Source organism: Neltuma alba, unplaced genomic scaffold (assembly GCF_004799145.2).
Source record: "Neltuma alba isolate B1F8T4 unplaced genomic scaffold, ASM479914v2 tig00010068_pilon, whole genome shotgun sequence".
NCBI lineage: Eukaryota > Viridiplantae > Streptophyta > Magnoliopsida > Fabales > Fabaceae > Neltuma > Neltuma alba.
In genome coordinates this window covers 354,341-379,842 of record NW_021635027.1, presented here as the reverse complement: position 1 = coordinate 379,842, position 25,502 = coordinate 354,341, and the positions used below count along the sequence as shown (strand labels likewise).

Genomic DNA, 25,502 nt, shown 5'->3' with positions numbered 1-25,502 from the left:
TTACATCAACAAGATTCTTGAGCGATTTAACATGAAAGACTGCAATCCCATGAGTACCCCTGTTGCTACTGGAGTGGCTTTGAGTTCTGACATGTGTCCCAAAACCGAATCTGATAAAAAGAAGATGGAAAGAGTTCCATATGCCAGTGCTGTTGGTAGTCTGATGTACGCAATGATGTGTACAAGACCAGACATCTGTTATGCAGTGGGACTGGTGAGCAGATTCCAGTCTAACCCCGGTGAAAAGCATTGGAAAGCAGTGAAGAGGATCTTGAGATACTTAAAGGGCACTTCCAATTATGCACTGTGCTACGAAGGAGGTGACCTGCGTCTTGTTGGGTACTCTGATGCTGATGTAGGCGGAGATGAAGAAGAACGAAGGTCAACTTCAGGTTATACCTTCTTACTCAACAATGGCGCCATATGTTGGAGTAGTAAGAAGCAAACGTGCATTGCCTTACATTCAATGGAAGCTGAGTTTGTGGCATGCACTGCAGCAGTGCAAGAGGCTTTATGGCTGAAGAGATTTATAGAACACCTTGGATTTGGAAATGAGAGTACCAATCCGGTGATGGTATACTGTGACAATACTGCAGCCATAGCCTATACTAAAGATCCTAAGTATCACAGCAAAACCAAGCACATTGACATCAAGTATAATTTGTTAGAGATTACATAGCACAAAAGATTGTTACTGTACAATACATTTCAACCAAATGTATGGTAGCAGATCCTCTGACAAAGCCAATAGGCGAAAAAGTTTTTAAAGAACATGTACAAGCCCTTGGCATACGTAAAGTGTAATATAAATACTTCATTAATGAAATTATATTTCGTTATCACTTTATGTGTCTGTCTGAAAGTATACAATGTCTAGTATGTCGTACAGGTTAAAAAGGTTGGCTCTCTCACACGGGCAACCGCCTTTGACACTCAGGTGGAGTGAACAAAGATGAGACATTTGTGTTCACCAGTAAAGCAGCAATGAATGCTGATATGGTAGAGAAGAAACACAAACTTTATGTCGCCTTGACTAAAGTGTAGCAAGTCAAGATGAGATCCACGTTGATAAAGTTGGATCGAAGTTTGGAATCCCACTTCCATAATACCTGTAGCCAGACAACAAACTCTTCAACGTCGACGTCATAACAATGAGCAGAGTTGAAGAATTTGGGTTTAGATACTGAGTGTGTCTGGACCTAAGTCTGTACGGTGTTGAAAATAAATCTAAATCGACATACGCTCTTATAGTAAAAGAGTAACACCGTAGCATGTGTTTCATACCACATGTGCTGAGAGAACCGCAAAAGGGAAGCAAGTGAAAGATCCCTGCTTCATTGCTGTGTGAGTCCCAGGGAGGAATTATCCTCCTATTGGTGTCCTTTGACTTTGACAATATCATGAAGATATGTTTCAGTGACTGCTACTTTGGCATATGTCCTATGGTCATGATTGATGCGATCTAAGGTAGTATGCTAAGAAAGCGACTGATTCATTTCAAAGTGATATTTGGGCGAAAGGAAGATTAACTGTGATATACACACCTATGCTAGTGTCTGTGACATGTCCCTTATGACATTTTGTGGTCATAAGTGTGGATACTAGACATACGAGAAAGGTAATCTGAGTCAACCATTGACTCGAGAGGGATTAGATTTACTGTGAAAAAGTGTATATAAGTAAATCTGGGACATCTGAGGCATAATTTTAAAATTCAAGCTACACAAAGAAGAGGGTAACTTGTGCTGATCTTATAAAAAGATTTCTAGTACAAGGACCCGAGCGAAGACGTCATGCCCACGCGGTCACGGCAAAGCACTAAGTATGAAATTGAGGGAAGGTGAAGAGACAAGACCCGCGACATCTAATCCACCAAGTGTGAGTGGGAGATGTAGGAAAATGGGCCAGTCCACCCTTGGTGGATTGGACCCAAGCCCATTTATCATTTGGGACTCCAGTGTAAATAGTAAAACTCTTGGGTCTTTAACTGTAATTTTCGCCTTTTCATATATTTTGCCAAAAGGCGGGAACGGTTGTGCAGAGGAGACGGTTTTTTTTTGGGAGTTACATAACTGATAGATAGGGATCAGTTTATGGGACGTGATGTGCGTTTTTCTTTCTCCCGCTTAACCATCAGACTCTCCTCTCTCAGTCTCTCCAAAAACTCTCCCACTGGTGTAATTTGCTGTGTCTCCCAGATCCGACTCCGTGACCGTGATCGGACCTCCGCGTGGCAACCTGACTTTACTGCAGACTCCAGGTATGCCCGAAATCCTTCAGCTAAATTTTTGAGACGTGACAAATCACCTCCATTGGAAAACGGCCTGAGAAACTCAACCAGATCATGAAGTTTCAAAGTAAAAGAAGCCGTCACGCACCACCATTCTTCAGTAAGTGGATTCCGTGCGCCGACAAGACCGCAACGTTCAGAATTAGATTTTCACAAAAATTACACATTAGACCCAGAATTCTGGCAAAATTACACCTTAAACCTTAGTTTTGTTTGAAATTTTCATTTGAACCCATTTTTGGCGAAATTTGCATTTGTAGGCCACTTCATTTGGACCTTCAGGTATTTTTCTTTTTCAATTTTTATTAATATTTAATATTTATTTGTTTTACTTAGTTTCTCTGTAATTGTAGGAAGAAAAGAGAGAGATAAAGATTAAAAAAAAGGAGAAAAAAGAAGAGAGAGAGAAAAAGAGGGTTGTAATGTTACTTAGTTCTACATATGAGTTATAGAGAATGCCCTTATAAGAAGCATCACTATGACTATGCTAGATCTTGAAGAACATCTAGGAAACCTTTCCAACAGATAAGATATTGTTGAAAAAAAATTTTCAGCAATGGGACAACTTTGGGAAGTGCAACTTTCAGATAAGATGGCATTGTAGAATGATAAAGATGATTCTTGTTGGCCACAACCTGAGAGTAGTCTCCTTGCACTTGTGCCAATTGAACAACATGAGTTGTGGGCCTGTTAGGAAAATATTTATTTAATTGATATCTGTTTTAGAGTCATGTGAGGTTTTTCAAATTTCTGCAAGAGCTTGAACGATTATTTTTTCGTGTGAGATTATGGGAATCCCAGCAAGAAATTTAATTAAAAGCTCTTTCAAAAGAAATCTTTTCTAAATAACAACAAAGGAGTTGATTTTATCAATTAAAAAAAATACAAACCAACAAAAAATATCTTTCCTAAATAAATTAAATAAATATTTTCCTAAAAGACATCAACTAATTGACACACTGATGTAAAACAAGAAGAGAGAATGAGGAAGATAAGAGATATGAGGAAGAAAAGAACAGGTAGAAGGAGAAAATAGAACAAGAAAAGGGCAAGTCAGGAGAGGAAAGAAGAAAGAACGATAACTGTCAATCCGATTTAATGATTCAAGTTTGAAGTCTAATGAAAACCCTAAATCTAATTATACTAAAATAATGATAAAAATGAAAATAATAATAACTAGCCCTAATAATAAAAATATTAAAATATTAATAAATCTAAATAAATCCTAAAATGATAATAAATCCAAATAACTCATATATCTTAGAAATATAATAAAATCATATTTCTTTTTATATTCCATCATTTCTTTCTCTTGAAGAACTCAGCTTTAGACGAGCTAAAAGTGATGGGTAAAGCTAAGGAGGGAAGGGTGGGATAAAACTTCGATATGACACTTCAATTTGGAAATCCCTTCCAACAAGTGAAGTACTAGAAATTTTAGCACCAAATTATCATTTTATTTTTGAAAACAAACTTGAGCACCCCTATTGGTAATACTTGTAGAGACTCCTATATTCTCACACAGCTTGCCAATAAATCTAAATACTTGTAGAGATTCTAAAAATCTCACATGGCAGAGATTAAAAAGAAGGGTGTAATGTCTTTTAAGAAGAAGGAAAAAATGAAACAATTATGAAAGGAGGGATGACCAACAAAATCAATCATCATGAAATTTAAATCAAGTATAGCAAAGAGGGAGGAAAACCCAAACCTGATGCTTCACTACCGATTGGCTTGCCTCCTTTCTCTCCAAAAATCTTCCTTTTTTCCTTCAACCCTTACTCTGGCTTCATCTAGGATTTTGCATAATTAATGCAATTTTATTCTAATTTTCGTTTTTCATTTTTCTCCCAATAATGACTCATGATAAGATTTCCTTTTTAGCACCAAAATATAATCAATTCATGATTTTTTTAATTTTATTTTTATTTTTTTTATTTTCACAATAGTGACTCTAAGAGGTACTTCCAACTGAGGAACTAATCAACTTTAAATGAGATTTTTTTTTATTTTTTATTTTTCTTATTTTTCATTTTAATGTGTCCACCCTACATCTCCTAACCTATGGATCAATCAGCATTTAATTTTATTTTTTGCTTTATTGTCATTTATTGTAGGAAGAAGATTTTTATTTGATTTTCCTTTTTGCTTACCATATGGGAGACTTTTCTCAAACTTGACTTTTAAGAAAGAATCAAGGAGAATTTCTTTTATTATTTTTTTTATTGTTTTATATTTATTATACTTCTTAAAATTTTTGTGGGCTTGAAAAAAATAGGGTGTTCACACTCACGATTCTATAGACAATTGGACATAATAACAATTTTTCTTAAATTATACTTATTAGATATCAAAACAGATGGAATAATTTGGTCCAAATTCAATATTTTTTCTTGGCCTCTTAACATTTTGAATTTTGAATTTTTAGTGCTTTGTTATATGCAAATTTATAAATTATAAATAATGTAGCTTACTATTAAAAATTTAAACTTTATGAAATACGAAAAAATAATATACTGGTAGGAACTTTTTCATAACTAGGATGACACTTGAGACGGAAAAAAATGAGAGAATTAAGTATTAAGAAGAAATATAATTATTAAAAAATCTCAATAATAATCTTGGCAGTTTGTAATAATAAATTTCAGAATTAAAAATGATAATTTTTAAAATGTGTTTTGTAATTATTTTTTTTGATCTCATTGTTACAAACACCGAATATATATTTGAAAAAAAAGGAGCACAACATTTTGGCGCCAAAACTTAAAAGCTGAGTTCCGTGGTCTCATTTCAAAAGCGATCCTGCGATCCTTCTAATCCAGAAGAACTGAAGAAGCAATTGGCAAGCAATTATGAATTAGGAAACGAAAAAGGAAATCATATCAACAAAATAAACGCTCCTTCATTCCGCAACGCTCGCAGTTTCTGATTTGATTTCTCTCATTTCATTTCTAGGGTTCTTTCTGTCTCTCTCGTGCTTGGTTTTCTCTCTGCTCTACGTTTGTTTGCTCCGAGAATGGCAAACCTGCCTCCTCCAATTTCGCCGTCTCGCACCACTTGCGCTTCTCTACTCAACCATTTGCAGGTTCTTTTCTTTTCTTTGGTTAAAATGATGACTAATTGAGTGCAGTCATGAAGTTACTCACTTGCCAGATGTTGGGCGTAACTAAATTGAAAGAAACGATGAAAGTGTGAAGTGAAATGAATTTTGTTCTTTTTTTAACTAGAGGGGCTTATCCATTCCGTATTTCTCGGTGATCTTATGGAGTTTGAGTTTTTGTGGCCTTTGTTTAGTTAATTTTATTTTCAGAAAGAAACTGTTAATGGTGGTAGAATTGATGCAGGTTCTCAAATTTTTGGGGATTTATTGACCTCGTTACCTTTTGGAGTCTGTGTAATTTTTACAGTTTGATTTTAGCTTTATGGATTATTTTTGCTCTTTTTTGTGATATGCGAGATACCCAAGTAAGGAGTCATGATCCACTATTTTTTTTCCCCCCTAGATAATATGGGATGAAATTGGTGAAAGTGATAGCGATAGAGACAAGATGCTTCTTCAACTTGAGCAAGAATGCCTTGATATTTACCGTCGAAAGGTTGAAGAAACAAGAAAGTACAAGGCTGACCTGTACCAGTCATTAAGTGACGCAGAAGCTGAAATCACCAATATTTTATCTACCCTTGGGGAGAGTGCCTCATTTTCACGGGTTTGTTGCTATTTTGCTTTATTCTTGCTCTTTCAACTGCGATAACTGTTAATGAACTCTTGTACCACCGTTTGCAAAAGATTTTGTGTTAAAGAAGACTATTAGCAGTACTTAAAGGCCATTTTTCCGGTGGCATACATGGTCCTGATTTGTCTAACAATTCTATAAAACTTTTAGGAAAACATTCTCCTTTCTTGCCTATGCTATTTTCTACAGTTTCCATAAGTTCCTTCTATAAGAATTCCACTATTTTCTGCTTCTTTATCTGCTATTTTTTGTTTATAGTTGCAACTATCACCTGTTTGATGATTTCAATATCTCTTATGTGTTCCTCTGCATAATTAACATTATGCTAATCAAATTACAAAGCTCTCTCTTCTACTGATTCAGTTGTTCATTTAAAGGGAAAAGGTACTCTTAAGGAGCAAATAGCTATGGTTAGACCTGTATTAGAGGAGCTGAGGTCAAAGAAGCAGATCCGAATCAAAGAATTTACAAAGATACTGTTCCAGATTTCTCAGATCAGTGCTGAAATAGCTGGGTGCAGCCCATCCAACGAGGGCAAAAAACAGGAAGTTGATGATTTGACAGTAAAGAAGTTGGAGCAACTTAAGTCACATCTTCAAGAACTTCAAAATGAAAAGGTGAACCACAAGGCATTCTAAATAAACTATTTGTAATTCTATAAATTGTATTTTCTTAGTATTGCTTCCTTTATATATGCAGATCTTGCGCCTACAGAGGGTGAATAGCCATATCAGTACTATTCATGAGCTTTCAGTAGTAATGTCGATTGATTTTTTGAAGACATTGAATGGAATCCACCCTAGCTTGGGTGACTCGTCAGACAATACACTAAAAAGCATCAGCAATGACACACTTGCCAGATTAACTGAGGTTATTCATTCATTAAAGCAGGATAAGAAACAAAGGCTGCAAAAGGTGAGTAGTTATGTTCATGATGAAATAGTGGTCATGGGCTTATGCATGTGTCTTTGCATACCCTATGTGCTTCTACCTTAGCAATAGTTAGACTCTCTTTGATTCTAGATATAGGATCTAGTTGAGAGGTTTATTTTGATCCGAAATATAATACTTCAATCTATTTTGTTTTCCAAATTTATAATTTTGCACACATCAAAAGGTTTTTCCATTACTAGGGGGTTAATTTCCAAGGCTAATGATTAAAGGTGGTAGTTTAGGAAAACCAATACCCATTTTTTACAAATAATTGAATTAGCTATTTTTGTAAGTGTTTGTAGATTATTTAGCTAGCTCCTACATTTAGGACTGGAGAGAGTGTATCATTGGGTTGTCAGCACTAAATTACTTCAAGAAATTATACCCATATTCAGTGTTAATTTCTAAAGGAGATAAGCACCTTGATCATCCACACGTCTTGCATTGAATTATTTTGCTTGAGTTTTGACTTGCGTGCTTTGTCAACTGCTTCCTAAAATCTCAACGTTCTTATCATTTGTTTATCATTTAGTTGAAAGAACTTGTATTAAGAGTGAAGAAAGATGAAAATGAGGAGTATATATGAAAAAAAATCCATAATCCGTAACTAGATTACATGGGTGAAGGGAAGGAAATTAAACATGCAACAAATCTGCCTAGTCTTTTTGTGTATCCTGAAGAGGCCCTCTCTTTAATGGCCATTGAGTCAAATAGCACAATGAGTTTTTTTAATATAAATGTTAGTAAAGTTGTGGGAGGAATGATCAGAGAAAATGCAGAGAAGAATGTATTGACCTTTTGAATGAATACTTCATATCTTTACGATAGATGGGGCACTTGTGCCTCTATCTATATGCTTGACACTGAGAAGAACCTACAATATCATCCCTAGAATTAACTCACTAAGGAGAACGTACAATAGTGTCCTTACTCATTAAGAACTAGTTTATTCTCAATTATAAAAGAAGTAGAATTTGAACTTAGCAGGACCGCATTTGTCATTATGTGCTAGTGTCCATGATTATAATGAAAATATGCGACGTTCCTATCATCTAGAGAATTGACTGAAGTATGGCAAGCACATATTCAAAAACCCAACTTTGATTAGTAGTGGATGTGAAAAGCTGTCATAAAACAAAATTTTTTCTTTTGTCACAAGCTTGAAGTAGGAAAATCAAATATTGATGGGTTGCATTCATACGTTGTGTGGATAATTATTATGTTCTTTTGGCAAAATGATATGTTCTTGAAAAATATAACTAGAAGGTATTGTATCTTTCATTGATGAATGAGTGTGGTAACGTGACAGTGGATAATACATATAGCTAAATCATTTTACCAATATTGAATGTTACTTTGCAAATTAACTTTTCTTTTTTGAGCAAAAAGAAAGCTATCAAAGGAGAAAGTTTTCTCTTATAAAATACCTAATATAAGAGGGGGAATGGGCCAGGCTAGGCCTCGTTGAGCTTTTACCAAATCTGACATGTAATTATGTCAAGCTGTGAAGATACATACTAGGTTTTAATGGCTTTTGTTGACGGAATTATCAATTTGTTGTGCCTGAATTTTAAAATACGGTACTATATTTTGAAAAGCTTCACAAAGGTTCATTAATGCAATATTGGTTTGGTGTAGCTCCAAGAGCTTGCTAGGTCCTTAATAGAGCTGTGGAATCTCATGGAAATACCAATTGATGAGCAAAAGGACTTTAGCCATGTTTCTAGCTTAATTCCATTGTCAGTTGATGAAGTGTCAAAACAAGGGTGTCTTTCTGTGGATGTCATTGAGCAGGTGAAAATTCCTTTTGTCTTGAGTTTATCTTGTAATTCTTCACTTTGTAAGAATCCTTGGAATGATATTTAATTTTTCTGCTCTTGATTTGTTTAATGCCTTTTAGGCCGAGCTTGAAGTAGAGCGCTTGGAAATTCTGAAAGGAAGTAAGCTAAAGGACTTGGTGTTTAAGAGGCAGAATGAGCTAGAACAAATTTACAGAGGAGTTCACATGGATGTGGATAGTGTTAAGGCTAAACAGATTCTGACTGACCTCATAGAATCTGGTTCTTGACTAATACTTCTTTCTCTCTTCGTAAAGTCTAAGTTATTAAAAAATTTTATTTTCTCAAAAGTTTATGAAAATTTTCGACAGCCATTTATTTAATTCCTATCTGCCTCTTGAGCACTTGTGTTTACTCTACAATTTCTTGATTTGGCTGTTTTTAGGCGGGCCTACAACCTCGTGTAATTCATGTGATAAACCATTTGTTTTTAAATTATACATTTTCAGGTAGTATTAGTCTTTCTGATTTGCTTCAGAGCATGGATGATCAAATCAGAAAAGCAAAAGAGGAAGCTCTAAGCAGGAAGGATATCTTGGATAAGGTAGAGAAGTGGCACTTGGCTGCTGAGGAGGAAAATTGGCTAGATGAATATGAAAGGGTAATTATCTTTTCATGTTTCTTTTGAAATCTGTTATCTTAAAAGAAAGCCAAAATAAAGCAGTTGAAATTTATTAATAACTAGGAATATAATTAGTGATTGATTATTTGGCATATGACACTATTTTAATTTGGATTATACTACATGCCTTTGGCAAAATTTCTTTCTCTTTGGTTGGCTTTTTAAGTTTTTTTTTTTTGGTTCTGGGGAGGGGGGAATGTTCTTACCTTAGGAATGTAATTGAACCTAGGAACTTTACCAAAATGCTGGTCTGGCCCAAACCTAAGATAAGGTGATTCTATATTTTTCAACATCTGCGCGGACTTGTTAAAGTAATCCATTTTTCCATTTACTAAAATTTTACTAGTAGGGAGGAAAAAGCATAGTTATGGGTGGCAACTTCATTTATGTTGGTTTCAGCTCGATAGATGATTGGATTTCAGCTACATGTTACACACACACTCAGACTATTTTGCAACATATATGGTGACTTATTAGAGTAGCCCATTTTGCCATTTACTGATAGGGATGGAAAAGCCCATAGATTTTCACACGCTGGTATTGGTGTGAACATCCTATAGGAACTCTAATTTAGCGAATGACTAGATTTTGATCTGTTAGAAATCGTATAAACATAGGACGCAAGAGGTGCTCAAGGTTCTCAAGAATGAGCTATACATGATGTTTTTACTTCGGGGATCATTCACATGTCTTAAACAAAATGAACATGTTAACATGTGAAGCAGTGGAAGAGTTTTGGCAATTCAGGTTGATAAGTTGAATTTATCTCAAGTGACTCATTGTCTAAGATTTCTTTGGTAAACATGATCAAATACATGTTGTATTCCACACCAGTTGTGGGATTTTTCTGGATCCATTTTTTAGAATCTTACAAGAAAGTTTATCTTTATATGCATCATTTACCTTGTTGACTCTCTTATCAGGATGAAAATCGATATAGTGCGGTAAGAGGAGCACACAAAAACTTGAAACGTGCAGAAAAGGCTCGGACCCTAGTAAGCAAAATACCATGTAAGCTTTCACATTTTTCAATTTTTTCTCTCCATGTTTTTTGTGATTGATGATACTACCCTCATCCCAATAAGAAAGCCAATGCCATGTAAACTGGCAACCAATTATGCTTCAAATTTGAATCAAGAAAGCTTATGAAAGCCATTGCAAGCCATGGAAAACAGCAATTATGTTAGAGGTACCTAAACCATGTAAGCTTTCACATTTTTCAATTTTTTCTCTCCATGTTTTTTGTGATTGATGATACTACCCTCATGCCAATAAGAAAGCCAATGCCATGTAAACTGGCAACCAATTATGCTTGAATTTTTAATCAAGAAAGGTTATGAAAGCCATCGCAAGCCATGGAAAACAGCAATTATGTTAGTGGTACCTAAACCATGTAAGCTTTCACATTTTTCAATTTTTTCTCTCCATGTTTTTTGTGATTGATGATACTACCCTCATGCCAATAAGAAAGCCAATGCCATGTAAACTGGCAACCAATTATGCTTGAATTTTTAATCAAGAAAGCTTATGAAAGCCATCGCAAGCCATGGAAACCAGCAATTATGTTAGTGGTACCTAAATCATAACACCAAATGCGAAGTGAGATAGTAGATAGTAGACCCACGGAAGAAGTGAAGAAATTTGAGCTAGTGTAAGCCATTCAGAATTGTTTCCAAGTGAAGTGTTTGCCCTTTGTCTTGCTTTTCAAAAGGAAGTCACTGATATGTTGAGATTAGATGATTGAGTTTTTCCCCATTATTTCACAAACTTATCATTGATAATGTTATTTCAAGTAGTTTCCATATAAGGTTCTGGATCTGATTTACTAACAAATCTGTAGCCAGCCAACAGCTCTTAAAATATTATTCCTAGTCCTACTCAGTGCCTGATATTCTATTGAATCTTGGCTAAAAGTTGTGGGCTGTAACATTCTTAGAATGTTATGCTACGGCTGACTTGGCGCCATAGATCTCTCCTCTTGAGGATATAAACATATGAAGCAGCATGCATTCAGTCCTTTTGAAAAAAAAAAAAAAAGAATACCAGCATGAGATTGGATTGTAAAGAGAACACATGAATGAAAAATATGTATATAAAATGCACACGTGATGCAAAGGAGCTCCACCTAATAACCTGCAATACCTATTTGTTCCATTGGTTTAACATTATTTTGTCTTGAGACCTTTTGTTGACCAGCTATAGTCGAGAATTTGACTGCAAAAGTAAAGGCCTGGGAGGCGGAAAAAGGAATACCTTTCTTATATGACAAGGTAATGAACGTACTCTTCCTCTTTTGAAAGGGAGAGATTATTTGATTTTTCAACAATTCATTTCCTTTTCAGGTTCCGTTGCTGCAAAGCTTGAATGACTTTAATTTGCAGAGGCAACATAGAGAAGAAGAGAAGCGCAAATCTCGGGTATTGCTTGCTGTCATTTTTTTTTTTTTTAAATTTTTAGTCTCTAATCTCCATCATTCAGAAAATAAGAATTTAAGTAGTCGTTGTCTTGTAGGGCGCAAAATGTATATGATTTTTCCCCATACTACCATCTGTGTTGGTATATACTGCATTCGGGCCTATTTATAAGAAACAAACGATAGGCCCGGAGGTAGTATGCTGTCACCAATGGGATAACATCAATCTTTACAGCCACTGCTTTTATTCTACAATCATTATATGCAGATACGAGACACACCATATCTTTCATGCTAGTTGTCGTAGAATCAAAATCAATATAAAATATTTCACCAAAAAAAAAAATCAATATAAAATAAGTTTTATAGCAAGCTGCATTATTAATAAATCATAAACGTTGAAACTTACACTCTGTAATAGACAAAAAAAAAAAAACTATAGAGCTATTTGTGTATTACTGCAACTCTACTTTTTTCTGTTCACTTGGTCATGCCCCTTCCCATTCTGTTTGGGGGTTAATAGAAGAAATGCATCAAAGTGAATCAAATTAACTCAATAATATACAAACGTCTGAAAGATTAATCCATATAAATTTTCTACAATGTTGATCTGATTTTTCATTGGGTCTGCTTCATGTTTCAAAAGTTCTACTCCTTTTTCTGCTGGAAAGTTGGCTGCAATAGTTGCTATGTGTTGTGATGACTTTGGCTTTTTTATGTTTCGAACCTCGGTATTTGACCATGGTTAAAAAAAAGAAAAGAAAAGAACTTGGTAATTGACTAGCTGTTTTGACGAACTTTGTGTGAATTTTCCTGAATGGTTAATGTTTTTCTAATTTCTGTTTATGATCTTCTTAGGAGCTGAGACGACAACAAGAACAACTTGCTGTAGAACAAGAGGGACTCTATGGTTCGAAGTCTACAACAAAGAAACCCTTCGGTCAGAATAATAATAGTAACAACATAACTGGGACACCCATTGGGCGCCGGATGCTCACTCCTTCAAGCCGTTATGGTTCCTTGAGCGCCAAGGAACGTAGAGAAAGTGGTAGGGTCAATAAAGTGGCTCCAGTGAACTATGTTGCTCTTCAGAAGGATGATTCTATTGCCGGGAACAACTAATGATTCTTTACATGGTTACGCTGGCGGAATATTTTGTAAATCATTAATCTTTGTAAATGGTCACATCCTATAGGCTCTTCTCTATGAAACTGCTCTTTATCTTCTTATATACGTGAGGACATGGATTGTTGATATCGTTATATGGCGTAATCTACATAAAAGATCACACAGGTCTTTTTGAATCATAAAGAATGACATTATTGGGGCTTGATTCTAGTATAATATGTCTATTCAGTCAATTTCTCAGAAACAAAAGGGATGGTAAATTCCCAAGACTTTTTTCTTAAGTTTCTTTCCTTGAATGTCTTGTTCAATATGCATTACTTTGCAGGCTTCATTGTTTTGTTGCTAATCCATTCAGGCAGCAAGGTTGTCACTCCATTAGTTACTCCTTAGGTATAGAGCCAAGCGCCTGAGCCCCCTTTGATACGGAGTTGGTAAGGGGATTTTCTAAATAAATACTTATAATTATTATTTACGAATGTTTATTTTTATTACTTATTTATTTTTAAAGTTAAAATATAAAATTTTCTTGGGCCTAAATATGAGTTATTAAAGATCTAGAGTTATTTTTTTTTTCCACTCTTTTTTGCCTTTTCTATTGGTTAAATAGAGGTAATGTTCTCCGGGGAAACAAAGAGGTGATGTTTGATAGGTTTGGTTGAAAAGAATTATGGAATATAATATAGGGAAGATTACTTAAAAATATCACTTGAATTTTAAAATGACAAAAAAGTGATGCTAACATGTCCAAAACTTTACAAGAATAGTGAATATCATTACAAGAAGCATGATCTTTGTAGCATTTTGGAGTTTAAGTGGTATTTTTAGGTCATTTTTCCTGGAATATATTGGTTTAGATGATCACCAAAATATCAAAATTATAGATGTAGGAATTATTTTAGAGGGCATTTATTTTAACTTATTTTTGTTAAGTAATTTTACACAATACAAAGTAAATTAGCTTTGTTTTGTAAAACACAAATATATTTTTTAAAGGAGGAGCTAAACGAGTACTTGTATGTTCATCCAAATAATAAAATAGAGGCATGGAATCTAATTCAAATATTATTGTTTATCTGGAATGTGAATGGTAAATTATATGGTGAAGCCAGCAATAATTAATTTATATAGCTCTTTACATAAAACCTTTCACAAATTAATTTTCGTTTCAGTTATAAAAATTTTTTTCGAAGTTTTTAAAATAGTTGATCATAATTGATTTCTCAAATAACTTTTATCGGAAATTTCACATATTTCAACCATTTTTATAAAATACTTTAATGTGAGTTTTGTCATATACAATCATAAATCATACATATATGTAGATTGAAATTTAAATTAGTATTTGGATATTTAAATTATATATGTTATGTGAACATTTTCGTATCCCTAATCTTTAGAATGTGGAGTTATCCTAAGCTCAAGAGTAAACGAATTTCAATAACATCAAAACACCATTGAAAATAGTGTTTAAAAGCAAAATTAAAAATTAATAACAAAATTCAATATAAAGTATAAAGTTCGTTTAATTATGGATCAATTAAAAGTACAAAAGCCTTAACCAATAGTGTTAGAGTCAAGCTTCCCATTGAAAACTCATTGAGAAAGCTTTGTCATCATGGTGATGTTGCCAATCTCATACTCTTACATGCTACATGGTTTGATCAAACATATAGCATGACGCGTTATTTATAAATGTGACTTGCTTCAAACTTTATATAATATATTCCCTCCGGTCCTAGATGTAGAGCCAGTTAAAGAAAAATTTTCATGTGGATTAATGGAGAGTAGCCTATAAGAGCGTGGTAATTTATCGGTTAAAGAATCTTGATACTTTATAAAATTTTGACTTCGCATGTGAATGGATATAATATGATTGTATGAGTTTGAACCTTGTTGGTATCAAACTCAGGTCCAAATAATACCATATATTACTTTTGGTTCTTAATATAAGACTCGACTGGCTAATTCAAAAAAAATTTATTTAATTATAATATATGTTATATTATCTTTTTGAAATGCATTATTAAATTATATATTAGTTTATAAATTAGACAAATTAATTTGAAAATAATAAATATAAATATTTTAAAGTAATTTTTTTAGTTTTTTAATTTTTTAAAATTTAATTTGTTAGCTTAACCTTATATTAAGAATACGAAGTAATATATATACTCATCCGGTTCTTAATATAAGACCTATTTAACTAATTTGATTAGATTAAGAAAGTTAGATAAGTTAGTTAATTATAAGAAATATGACATATTTTTCTTAAAATACCATAATCATCTTTCTTAATATTCTTTCTGTCTCTTCTACTTGATTATAGTTGAAGGAATATCTACATGGGTAACTTAGAAAAATTAATAAATATGATAAATAGATCTTGTATTTAGGACTAAAATAATCTAATAATTATGTTTTATATTAAGTATTGGAAAAATGTACATATATATATATATATATATCTCTCTCTGTGTGTGTGTATGGGGCGCGCGCAATGCTTGACTTGGGAAATTGTGACTTTTATCATACAATTCTGACTTTCTTCTGACTTTCTACGTCACTAAAAGAACACTTTTCGTCCTAGTTTATGAAAAGTAGTATATCAAAGGGCGGTGGTTTGTCAGTTAAACAAATCCCATTAACACAGGTTTTGATCTTTCATAAAATATTAACTTCCCACATAAATAAGGGGATACAGTAAACCGGCTAGGCGCGACAAAAAAGAGAACCTAGTGATGTTACAAGTCGCTAAAGCGCAAGGAACAAATAAACCGGATGGCATAAACTGGTGACTAGTCAAGATACTAGTTTAAGAGTTAGTACATCAAATCGAGATCAACTCAGAATCAGATTTATCATATTAAAATAATATAATTTAATTAAAAATAAAAAAATACAACAATATTAAAAATCACTAATAACAAAATACAAGGAAACACAATAGTTTAATTGTATTAATAGCAAAGTATAACAACATTGTTCATTTTATGATTTCTTAATAACTAAAATTAATAATCATTGATAGCAAAAGCATCACTAAAGTTCATTCATATTTATAATGACTCAGATATTAGAAGCTAATTGAGGAAAAATAGAACCAATAACAACATAATCATTCAAACCAATTCATTATTGGTTCACACCGATTTTGATTAGTTCAAACCGTTCCCCAATTTAATCTATGAACCAAACCAAACTTCAAGTTGTTTCACTAGTTTTCGGTCCAAACCAGTCGACCCTGTCTGGTTTTTCATTCACCGCTAAAGAGAGCCTCTCCACTTCTCTTACCTTTCACTTTCCTTTACTTGTTTGTCTTCACCATCAAATCAACTTTAAATGGCTGAGATTTAATATCATATAAAAAAAATACCACCCATATTCCTTAATATAAGATTCAGTTGACTAATTTGAAGTGATTAAAAAAGTTACTAAATTACTTAACTGTAGTATATGTTACATGATTTTTTTAAAAAAATACTTACATGAATAATTAGATTATATATTAATTTATAAATAAGGCCCATTAATTTGAATAAAAATTATAAATATAAATACTTCAAAATAATTTAACAATTTTTTAATTTTTTCAAATTAGCTAATTAGGTTTTATATTAAGAACCAAAAGTAGTATTACTTTCATGAAAAACCATGGTTTTGACCTAGTTTAATAAATTGGGTCAAAACTTGGAAACCACATTAGTGAGATTAGAAGTCAATGAACTATAGGGGGTTGGTTTGTTCAGTCTATTATAATTTTAAAATACTCTTGTAATCCTATTTATTGCTCACTTCTAATATGTTTTATAATACAAATCAAGAATAACATTATACCCTATTAACTTTGCCTTAGAATTTCACAAATTTGCAACTTCTATTTAATAAATCTTTTGATGTACTCTGTTACCTCGTCGCCGCTGCCGACTCCAACTCCTAGTCAGGTACCTATTCAACCACCCTTGTCTCATGTTTACACAAGACGTTCGAAGAAGACCAATGTCACCGACCTAGATTCTGGTCCTCCATTATCTGCTTCATTATCAGATCCTAAGTTGAGCATCTCTAATCCTGAGCTTGACCCTGTCTCTGACTCTAAGACACCTCCTGTTCCCAATCCAGATCCTTTACTTGACTTGTCCATTGCTCTTCGCGAAGGTAAACGTACTTGCACTCATCCTATTTCTTTCTTTGTTTCATATAACCACCTCCCCTGCGTCTCATGCCTTTTCTTACCTCCTTAGATACTATTTCAATGCCTGAGACCCTTCATGAAGCCTTACCCCATGTGGGTTGGTGTGCTGCTATAGAGGAGGAAATGGCGGCCCTTAACCAAGCTGGTACTCGGTCTTAGTAGATTTACCAGCAGGAAAGAAGGCTATTGGGTGTAAGTGAGTATTAACCCCTAAAACTCAAGCTAATGGTATCCTTAACCGTCTTAAGACTTGCCTGGTTGCTAAAAGCTATGCTTAGACCTATAGTGTTGATTACTTTGAAACTTTCTCAGCCGTAGCGAAACTCTCCTCTGTTCGCCTTTTCATCTCTATGGCGACAACCTATGGCTGGGATCTCTATCAGTTGTATATCAAAAATGCCTTCTTGCATGGTGATCTTCTTGAAGAAGTTTACATAGAGCAACTACCTAGGCTTTGTTGCTTAAGGGAGTGTGGGAAAGTATATCGCCTCAAGAGATCCTTATATGGCTTGAAGCAGAGTCCTTGTGCATTGTTTGACAGGTTCAGTACTGTTGTGTAGAAGTTTGGCATGTGTCAAAGTAAGTGTGACCACTCTATGTTCTATCAGAGACAGACACTAGCATGATTTCTATTGGTTGTGTATGTAAATGACATTGTGATTACAAGGAGTAATATCTCGGGGATCTCATCACTCCAGTCCTTTATTAATTCTCACTTTCAAACGAAAGATCTGGGTTTGTTGAAGTACTTCCTCGAAATTGAAGTCCTGAGAAGTAAGAAAGGCATCTTATTGACTCAGAGAAAATATGTTATTGATTTGCTGAAGGAAACTGAAAAACTAAGGGCTACACCAAACAGTTCCCCTATGGTTTCTAACCCGTTACTTGACACTGATGGAAGCATATCATTTGAGAATCCCGTTGATGCTGCTAAGAGAAGCCGTTTGAAAATCCTGAGAGGTATAAGAGATTGATTGGAAAATTGAATTATCTTATTGTGACCCATTCTGATATCACCTATTTAGTAAGTGTACTTAGCCAGTTTATGGTCTCATATATTGTCAGACAATGAGAAGCCTTAGAGCATGTGTTTCATTATCTTAAGAGGTCTCTAAGCCGTGAGATATTGTACAGAGATCATGGTCACAAAGATATTGAGTGTTTTTGTGATGCTGATCATAGTAGTTCAAAAGCCATGAAAAGATCGACTATAGGATATTATGTATGTGGGAGGAAATTTGAGGTCTTGAAGGAGCAAGAAGCAAAATATGGTGTCACAGTGGAATGAATGTAGAGACAGAATATAGAGCTATGACATAATCTGTGTTTGAGATAGTTTGGATACATTAGTTACTGAAAGAGATTGGTCTTAAAACCTTGTTACTAGCAAAACAGTGGTATGACAATAAAACAGCCTTACACATAACTTCTAATTCGGTGTTAAATGAATGCAAAAACACATTGAAATTGACTATCATTTTATTCAAGATAAGATAAAAAAAATACTTCATCTCAACAGGACACAAATAAAATATGAAATATATTCCATATTATTCTCTGCATAATAATGTTTTATAATACAAATCAAGAATAATATTAAACCCAATTAACTTTGCCTTAAAATTTAACAAATTTTTAACTTTACTTCTATTTAATAAATATATATTTTTGGAAAAAACAGTCTACTGGATGGTAAATGAAAAATAAAGTAAAATTTATAAATAAAATCAAATAAAATATTTTCTTCCTGCTTTATAACTAGGGAATAGAAGAAATTTAAAATTATAGCACAAATTAATACACCATATGATTGAAAAGAATAATCTTAAATGATATCTAAAAATCTCCCAAACCTCGTGATATTTTGAATCCAAATTTCCAATCCATTATCAGCTATCAATTATCCTCTCTCACAAAAATGTGCAAAAATTCCTGTAGCAAACCGTTGGCGCATGCACACTTTTCATGGTTCAAACGAGAAAAGGCAAGAATAAATCAAGAGTAAATGCACAAAATGCATTGAAATACTAACTAATATGACTGGAAGTTGATGAATATCCATTTAAAAGTAATGATGTCCAATGGAAAAGCATTTCTTTTATGCTACAAGTCGCTTTTGTTACATCAAGACAAGGCAAACCCCCTTGAGAGGGGCTGCAATTAAAAAAAATGTACATCTAACTAGTGTAAACTGTAAAAGCTGGATCATAAACAAGCTTCGGCTTAAAGAATTGAGCTCATGAAAGATAACCCAGTACCAGAACTAAAGTGTCACATGAAAATATTTGTCAGCAATGACGGCTACAATAACAGGACCAGCCAAATCACCAACAGCACACCCTGAAGAATATGAATTTAAAAGTGGAAAGAAAGACGGTTAAATCAGCTTGACATGGCTTAGTCACGGCTTAGTCACAGAATTACAGCAACTCGTGTATGGACATCAGACAACAGACATCATCTTGTGGGTTGTGTACCTTGTGGCATTAACCCCCCCCCCCCCCAAACAAAAAGAAAAAAAAAAAGAGACCCACTCAATAAGCAGATGGATTTCTGGTTTTTCCTGCCATTTTCTCTTTTTTCTTTTTCCCCACTTGTTATGTCTAAAACCTTGTCCAGGGCATGTCCGTGACCAGCCGACCAAAAAACAAATTTCAGGTATGTGCATCGGACATGTGTCACCAGTATATCATGGCAGAGTCAAAATAAGTGTATGCTTTGTAATATTTTAGCAATTTTTGTATTCAAAACTCAACTCTCGATATACATGCAAGACTTTATCTTGTATGTTAAGTACCATCCACTTTTATTCTCCAAGAAAATCTATTCAACTAAAGATGGGTTTCAAGCCTCTCATTCTAGATTTCTTATCTTCCTTTCTTTCCTGTCATTTCCCCCTTTTTTTCACTAGTTATGTCCTAATTGTGTCCAGAGCATTTCCAAAGCCAAAAAAGTAAATTTTGGGCCTGTGCATCAGACGTGTTAGTTGTGCCATGGCCGAGTAAAAATAAATGTACTCATGATTTCTAGTATTTCAGTAATCTTTTCCTTTAGAAATCATGATCTTACCGATCCATTGGCCACGTGAAGGACGAATAAGGGTGGCACCAATTCCAGCCCCAATGGAGGCAAAAATTAAGGATGAAATACACCTGACAGCAGCCACAGACACCCTCTGTGCAAGAACACCAACTTGCTTCTCATCATCATCCTCTTGTAAAGTCTTGAATCCAGAAGTAAAGAATCGATATAAATCAATCCCTACTTGAACGATCCATGACGCTGCAACTCCAAGCATGTGCCCTGTACACAAGTCAAGATAGTTAAAATCTAAAGTTCAAGCAAATACCATAAGGAAACAACAACTCATAGTTGTCTTGACCTCTGAAAGTTGTTCTGCTCACGCAATATATGTAAACCAAAGTAGGCATTTGCCTTCCAGCCTTGCGAGCAGCTGATTGAGGAACATCTGTTCAGAACAGAAAACGCAGCTGCTCAGTAGTTCCTGTCAAGCATATGCACTGACTCGGGCACAGGACATGACACACACACACACAAACAACTCTTGTCATCTGCATAATATTTGAATTTTAAAATTCTAAAATTTCAACTAGTGATATGATTCCAGATGAAAAAGCAAGAAGCATCGTCTTATATTATTATTGAAATGATTCATGTGACATACAAGAAAAAGTTTGGGAAAGAATTTTAATAATATCATCGGGATAGAATTCTAGTTTCAAGCTGCCCCACCACACCCCCCCTTCCTTCCCCTCCTTTTTAGTGGAATGTCCAGGTTATGCTAGCACCCCAATAAGGCACTATATTCAGAGACACGTGTAACATTTCAACAGTGTGTCATCAGCTCATCACAGAATTGATGTCAAGGACCTCACGTGACTCAAAACAGGTGTGCTTATGTTTATATAGATGACCTAACAGAAAGGATAACACATTAAATAATTATCTCCCTGGCTGATAAACTTTTTTATTTATCATGGAAGTTGCTTTATGTGTAGAGAAGACCATTAGAGGCACTGGTGAGAATGATAGATGAGACAGTTTAGAGTCCTATAAAAAGGAGCAGAGGAAGAACAAGGAGAACGCTCAATGAGGTCATTGAACAAAACTTTCTGATCAACAACATATCTGAAAGCTTGGTTGTTAATAGAGCACAATAATGTTGTACGGTGCATGTAGCCGATCCCACCTAGTAAGATAAGGCTTGTTGTTGGATGGAAGTTGCTTTATGTCAGCCACAGAGCATCTCATAAGTAAAAACATGCTCTCTTTTTTTTTTGGTGAAAAAAACATGCTCTTTTCTATAACAGTTACCTTTAAGAATTTTCCATGCCATTCTTTGTGAAACATAATGAACAGCAATTCTTTCTAAAATGCGTCTGGTGGTCACAACAGTAGACTGCAATGGCATCCAAAAAATATTTCTCATCACCAGTTTTAAATATTTGATGAACATAAGAAAAGGAATGGACAAATGCAGAATGATGAGCCACAGGAAATAGTATAGAATTATCAAGTAAAAATTAGCTTTGTTAATTTAGAAGGTGAACTCATAGAAGGTAAAAGTTCCCTAGCATCAAATTGATGTTTATAGATTAGGCTTAAGCAGAATACAGGTTATCCAATGCAACAAATGTTGTGGAAGAACCAAATGGGTCATTACAAAACCCTAAATTAACAACACTCAGGCACGCACACATGCAAGTGCAAATGCACACATAGATATAGCATGTACAACATACTATTGCATTAACTGTTTAAAAATACTAATTAGGTTATTTTGAGAGAAAGTATCCTGATATAAGAAATAATAGATGCAATATACAGGAACCTTTTTTGTAAAATGCAGTGCCTAAAACAACATTGAAAAGTTAAATGTTTAAAATATCAATCCAATTATTATATAATCTCCCTTTCAGAACAATAGAAAAGAGGTAATGCAGGTAGATTAACTTAGAGAACAGCACATACTATATACGTTATATATAAATAAATGAAAGATAGTCCTGAATTCTCTGACTGAAAGCTTGCTTCGATCAGTCAATGAACTAATTGTAACAAATGTCCACATTCCTAACAACTCATTGATAAAATAAATAATAAAAATTCATTGATCATTGATGACAATTTAACACAACAGTTACATTTGCAGCAGATAATACTTCATGAACCTAGACTAGGAAAGATAAGGTAAACTTACTTCTCGTATAATTTGAATCACTGACTTTTTGAAGGGTACAACTAGATCAACATGACGATCTTCTTGATTGTCCTCCAGAGAGTCATCATCATCTTCCATGTTAACACGGGGCTCCAAAAGAGGCAAATAATACATCAAAAATGACCTTAAGGATGTCAATGCAAAGGTCCTCAACTCAAAAGCAGAGAAGAGAGGCTTAAGTTGGACATCATATTGTTTTGTACTATACTGCAGAGCGTGATTTTTAAAAACCCTTTCAGATGCACTTTGTATATTAGAAATGTAATCTTCAGGCAAAGCTGCACCAGCATCAGAATAAGCCACCTGTGACCTGAATTTAACATAGTCAAATGAAAGGAAAAATGTCAACAAATTTCTCCCCTCTTTCTTTTCGTTTCGGGCAACTACAAAGATTTGTAGATGAGGTAGATCTATTTATCTAAGTTACAGCTCACCAAATTAATAGATATTCATATTCCAGTTGCAGTAATCCACACAAAATAAATTCTAAACAAAATTCCACTAAACAATAGAAGCTAAAAAATTAGGGGGGAAATTCAACTTAGGGTAAGTGGAATTACTAAAAGTATGAAGTATGCACAGACCAAGTTTCAACCCAGCCTTGAGCATGACCCAGTTTTAACTTAGTTTAGAAAGTCTAGATTGCAAATTCAGTATCCCAGGCCAGCCAGGTATCTTTTTTACTGGATACAAATTATTCAATGGCCCTCTAAAAATGTTTTTTTATGAATCCCTTAAAAATATGATTTTCTTCAGAAAAAAATTTATTGTCATGGAAGTCATAATATTTTTGCTTTTTTAAATAAGAGGATTGGGCCTTGATGGGCCCCAATTCCAACCCAATTCTTGCAATATTCTACCTAGGATGGAGCTTGCTGGATTTCCATTCCATGTGCACCCATGCCCACAACTCAAATCTTTGAGCCCCTAATTCAGTTAACTAACTTTTCTAGGCATCTAACTTATATGAAAAACTGAAAGGTTCGTAGACTAAGCAAGGGAAGAATTTATGACAGGAAAATAAGTCACACAAATCATCACTTCCAGAAATCCATCTGATCTCATTGAACAAACAAGAAAGAAAGCCCAACAAGCAGCTTAAAGGCAGAGAACATTAATTAAAAACCCAGGCAATAATATTATATTCAGATGTAAATCTGGGACTAAAATTGGTTTTGAAGGGATTCTATCGGTGCACTCCAATCAAAAGATGACACTAAGAGAAACATCACCGATCCTCATTAAAATTTTCCTTGCTAATTTCCTCAAAAAACACAAAAGTGAGTCAACAATTCCCCCAAAATAGGTAGCAAATCCACCTTTGACGAGCAAACACCGGGCGAACATTCACATATATAACATTTTCTTCTTATTTCGCATTTTTCCGAGGGGGATAGTCCATACCATAACCAATGCAAAAGCAAATGAGTAGTTGTAATACTAGCATAATGCTTAACTAGCAAGAATTAAACTATAATGTTCAGTATCTTGCGAAAAAGAGAAAATAAACAAATAACTTCACATAATGTTAGTGTTTGATAACTAAGGTCCTTTGCTCTACTAAATCTCCAAAACGATCAACTAGTAAATTCCATCGCCAAGAAAGCAAATAAGTACATTTAATTCCCGGAAGAGCATACGTTAATCATGAGTATTGAATTGAAACCCCTAATCACAAATTATTTCTTCCCATCACCGGTTTCAACAATTTTTTTAAAACGCAGGATGTACATCTGGCTACGAGAAATGAAGAGATAGCATACCCGAACAAAGCCCGTGAGGCAAAAGAGCTTCCGGCGGCGAAGGTGGCCGCAGTGGCGGCGGCAGAGGCAGAGAAGAACTGAGTAGATTGATAAGTCCGGGCGGAATACAAGCCAGCGTTAAAGCTTTGGTTTTTTCGCCACAGATCTAAAAGTATAGCTATTCCCGCCATTTCAGGACTTTTCCTATGCTTGTATGAAACTATTCACAGAATCAGCTTTCCGCTAAAAAAAACCATTACCCAGAAATCTATTGAAGAATAGAAAGAAACTTTACAGAGCAAGGGCGCTGATTCGGGGCTATTGCAGGGTGACCCGGAAGCGGGTCCGCATGCCCTGCTCGCTCATCGAATCTTTGAGCCAGCAGTGCTCGTCTTCGAAACGCACAGTTCTAGCGGCAACATCCAAGTCGTTGATTATCAAATAATCTCAGCCGTGCAATTTAATTGATATTAGACTTTGAGAATGTTTGGGTTTAGTGAAAAGTAACTTTTTTACAAATTTTTTTACATATTTATTTTATATATTATAAAAATATTATTACAATTATAATTTTGATTCTATCTAGATATTTTTTAGAGGGTGTTTAGCACACCTGAAAAGTATTTTTAAAAAGTATTTTTTAACAAATCAAGACAAATTTTTTTTATGTATTTACTTTATTTATTATAAAATTATTTTTAAAATTTTGATTTGATATCCATCCAAATATTTTTTATAATCTATAAACCCTGTCACGGCGCCATTGGAGCCAGCTTTCCAACACTATCCTTACCATCCTTTTCCCTTTCGCTGCCCAAAACTACACTGTTTCAGGTGGGAAAAAAATAAAAGCTGATCCCTTTTGCTTTTTTTCCCTTCAAGCCAACGTCCTTGAATCAGATATTTTTTATTAGCATCTAATATCCTAAAATAATTTTTCTCGTACTTAAAAATATTTTTTAAATAGTACTCAATATCTAGCATGCTGCATTTTGAAATATTTTTTTAATAACACCCAATATACTAAACTAATTTTTAGTGGATCTAATATCTTAAAATAATTTTTAGTACACATGACATCCAAAATTATTTTTCAGTAGTACTTAGTATTTAGAAAACTGCCCACTGAACTATTTTTTCAATAACATCCGGTTTCCTGAATTAATTTTGAATGCATTCAGTATTCTATTAGCATAAGAAAGAATAAAAACAAAAAGGATCAACCCCATTTTTTCGCCCAAAACGGTGTAGTCTTGGGTAGAGGAGGAGAAAAGGATAGTAAGGGTAGGGGAGGAAAGCCGATTCCGGCACGGTTTCTCACTGAAAGATGATGGAAGGAGAAGACGAGAAGCACAAAGGTGAAGGCAG

General features: G+C 34.3%; 2 protein-coding genes across 2 annotated transcripts; one reads left to right on the top strand and one right to left on the bottom strand.

Annotated features, from left to right (window-relative positions):
* Window positions 1–5,196: 5,196 nt before the first annotated feature.
* On the top strand, window positions 5,197–13,171 carry LOC114754085 (65-kDa microtubule-associated protein 5-like). The gene is made up of 11 exons (XM_028942826.1): window positions 5,197–5,375; window positions 5,794–5,997; window positions 6,402–6,641; window positions 6,724–6,939; window positions 8,596–8,751; window positions 8,858–9,017; window positions 9,245–9,396; window positions 10,341–10,428; window positions 11,614–11,687; window positions 11,760–11,834; window positions 12,689–13,171. The coding sequence occupies exons 1-11, from the start codon at window positions 5,307–5,309 to the stop codon at window positions 12,950–12,952; spliced, it is 1,698 nt and encodes a 565-aa protein (XP_028798659.1). The 5' UTR covers window positions 5,197–5,306; the 3' UTR covers window positions 12,953–13,171.
* A 5,997-nt stretch (window positions 13,172–19,168) lies between these two features.
* LOC114754075 (uncharacterized) lies at window positions 19,169–24,418 on the bottom strand. Its single transcript, XM_028942818.1, has 6 exons — window positions 24,156–24,418; window positions 22,372–22,702; window positions 21,486–21,570; window positions 20,533–20,619; window positions 20,220–20,453; window positions 19,169–19,490 (listed from the first exon to the last, which is right to left on the bottom strand). Exons 1-6 carry the CDS (start codon window positions 24,323–24,325, stop codon window positions 19,414–19,416), a joined length of 984 nt encoding a protein of 327 aa, XP_028798651.1. The 5' UTR covers window positions 24,326–24,418; the 3' UTR covers window positions 19,169–19,413.
* Between the last annotated feature and the right edge of the window lie 1,084 nt (window positions 24,419–25,502).

Excerpts from the sequence above, each read along its gene's own strand:
- LOC114754085 (XM_028942826.1), top strand. The coding sequence starts at position 5,307 with ATGGCAAACCTGCCTCCTCCAATTTCGCCGTCTCGCACCACTTGCGCT. Across the intron at positions 9,397-10,340 it reads GGCTAGATGAATATGAAAGG|GATGAAAATCGATATAGTGC; the intron begins GTAATTATCTTT and ends CTCTCTTATCAG. Across the intron at positions 10,429-11,613 it reads CCTAGTAAGCAAAATACCAT|CTATAGTCGAGAATTTGACT; the intron begins GTAAGCTTTCAC and ends TTTGTTGACCAG.
- LOC114754075 (XM_028942818.1), bottom strand. The coding sequence starts at position 24,325 with ATGGCGGGAATAGCTATACTTTTAGATCTGTGGCGAAAAAACCAAAGC. Across the intron at positions 21,571-22,371 it reads TGATTCAAATTATACGAGAA|TCTACTGTTGTGACCACCAG; the intron begins GTAAGTTTACCT and ends ATGCCATTGCAG. Across the intron at positions 19,491-20,219 it reads TTCACGTGGCCAATGGATCG|GGTGTGCTGTTGGTGATTTG; the intron begins GTAAGATCATGA and ends CATATTCTTCAG.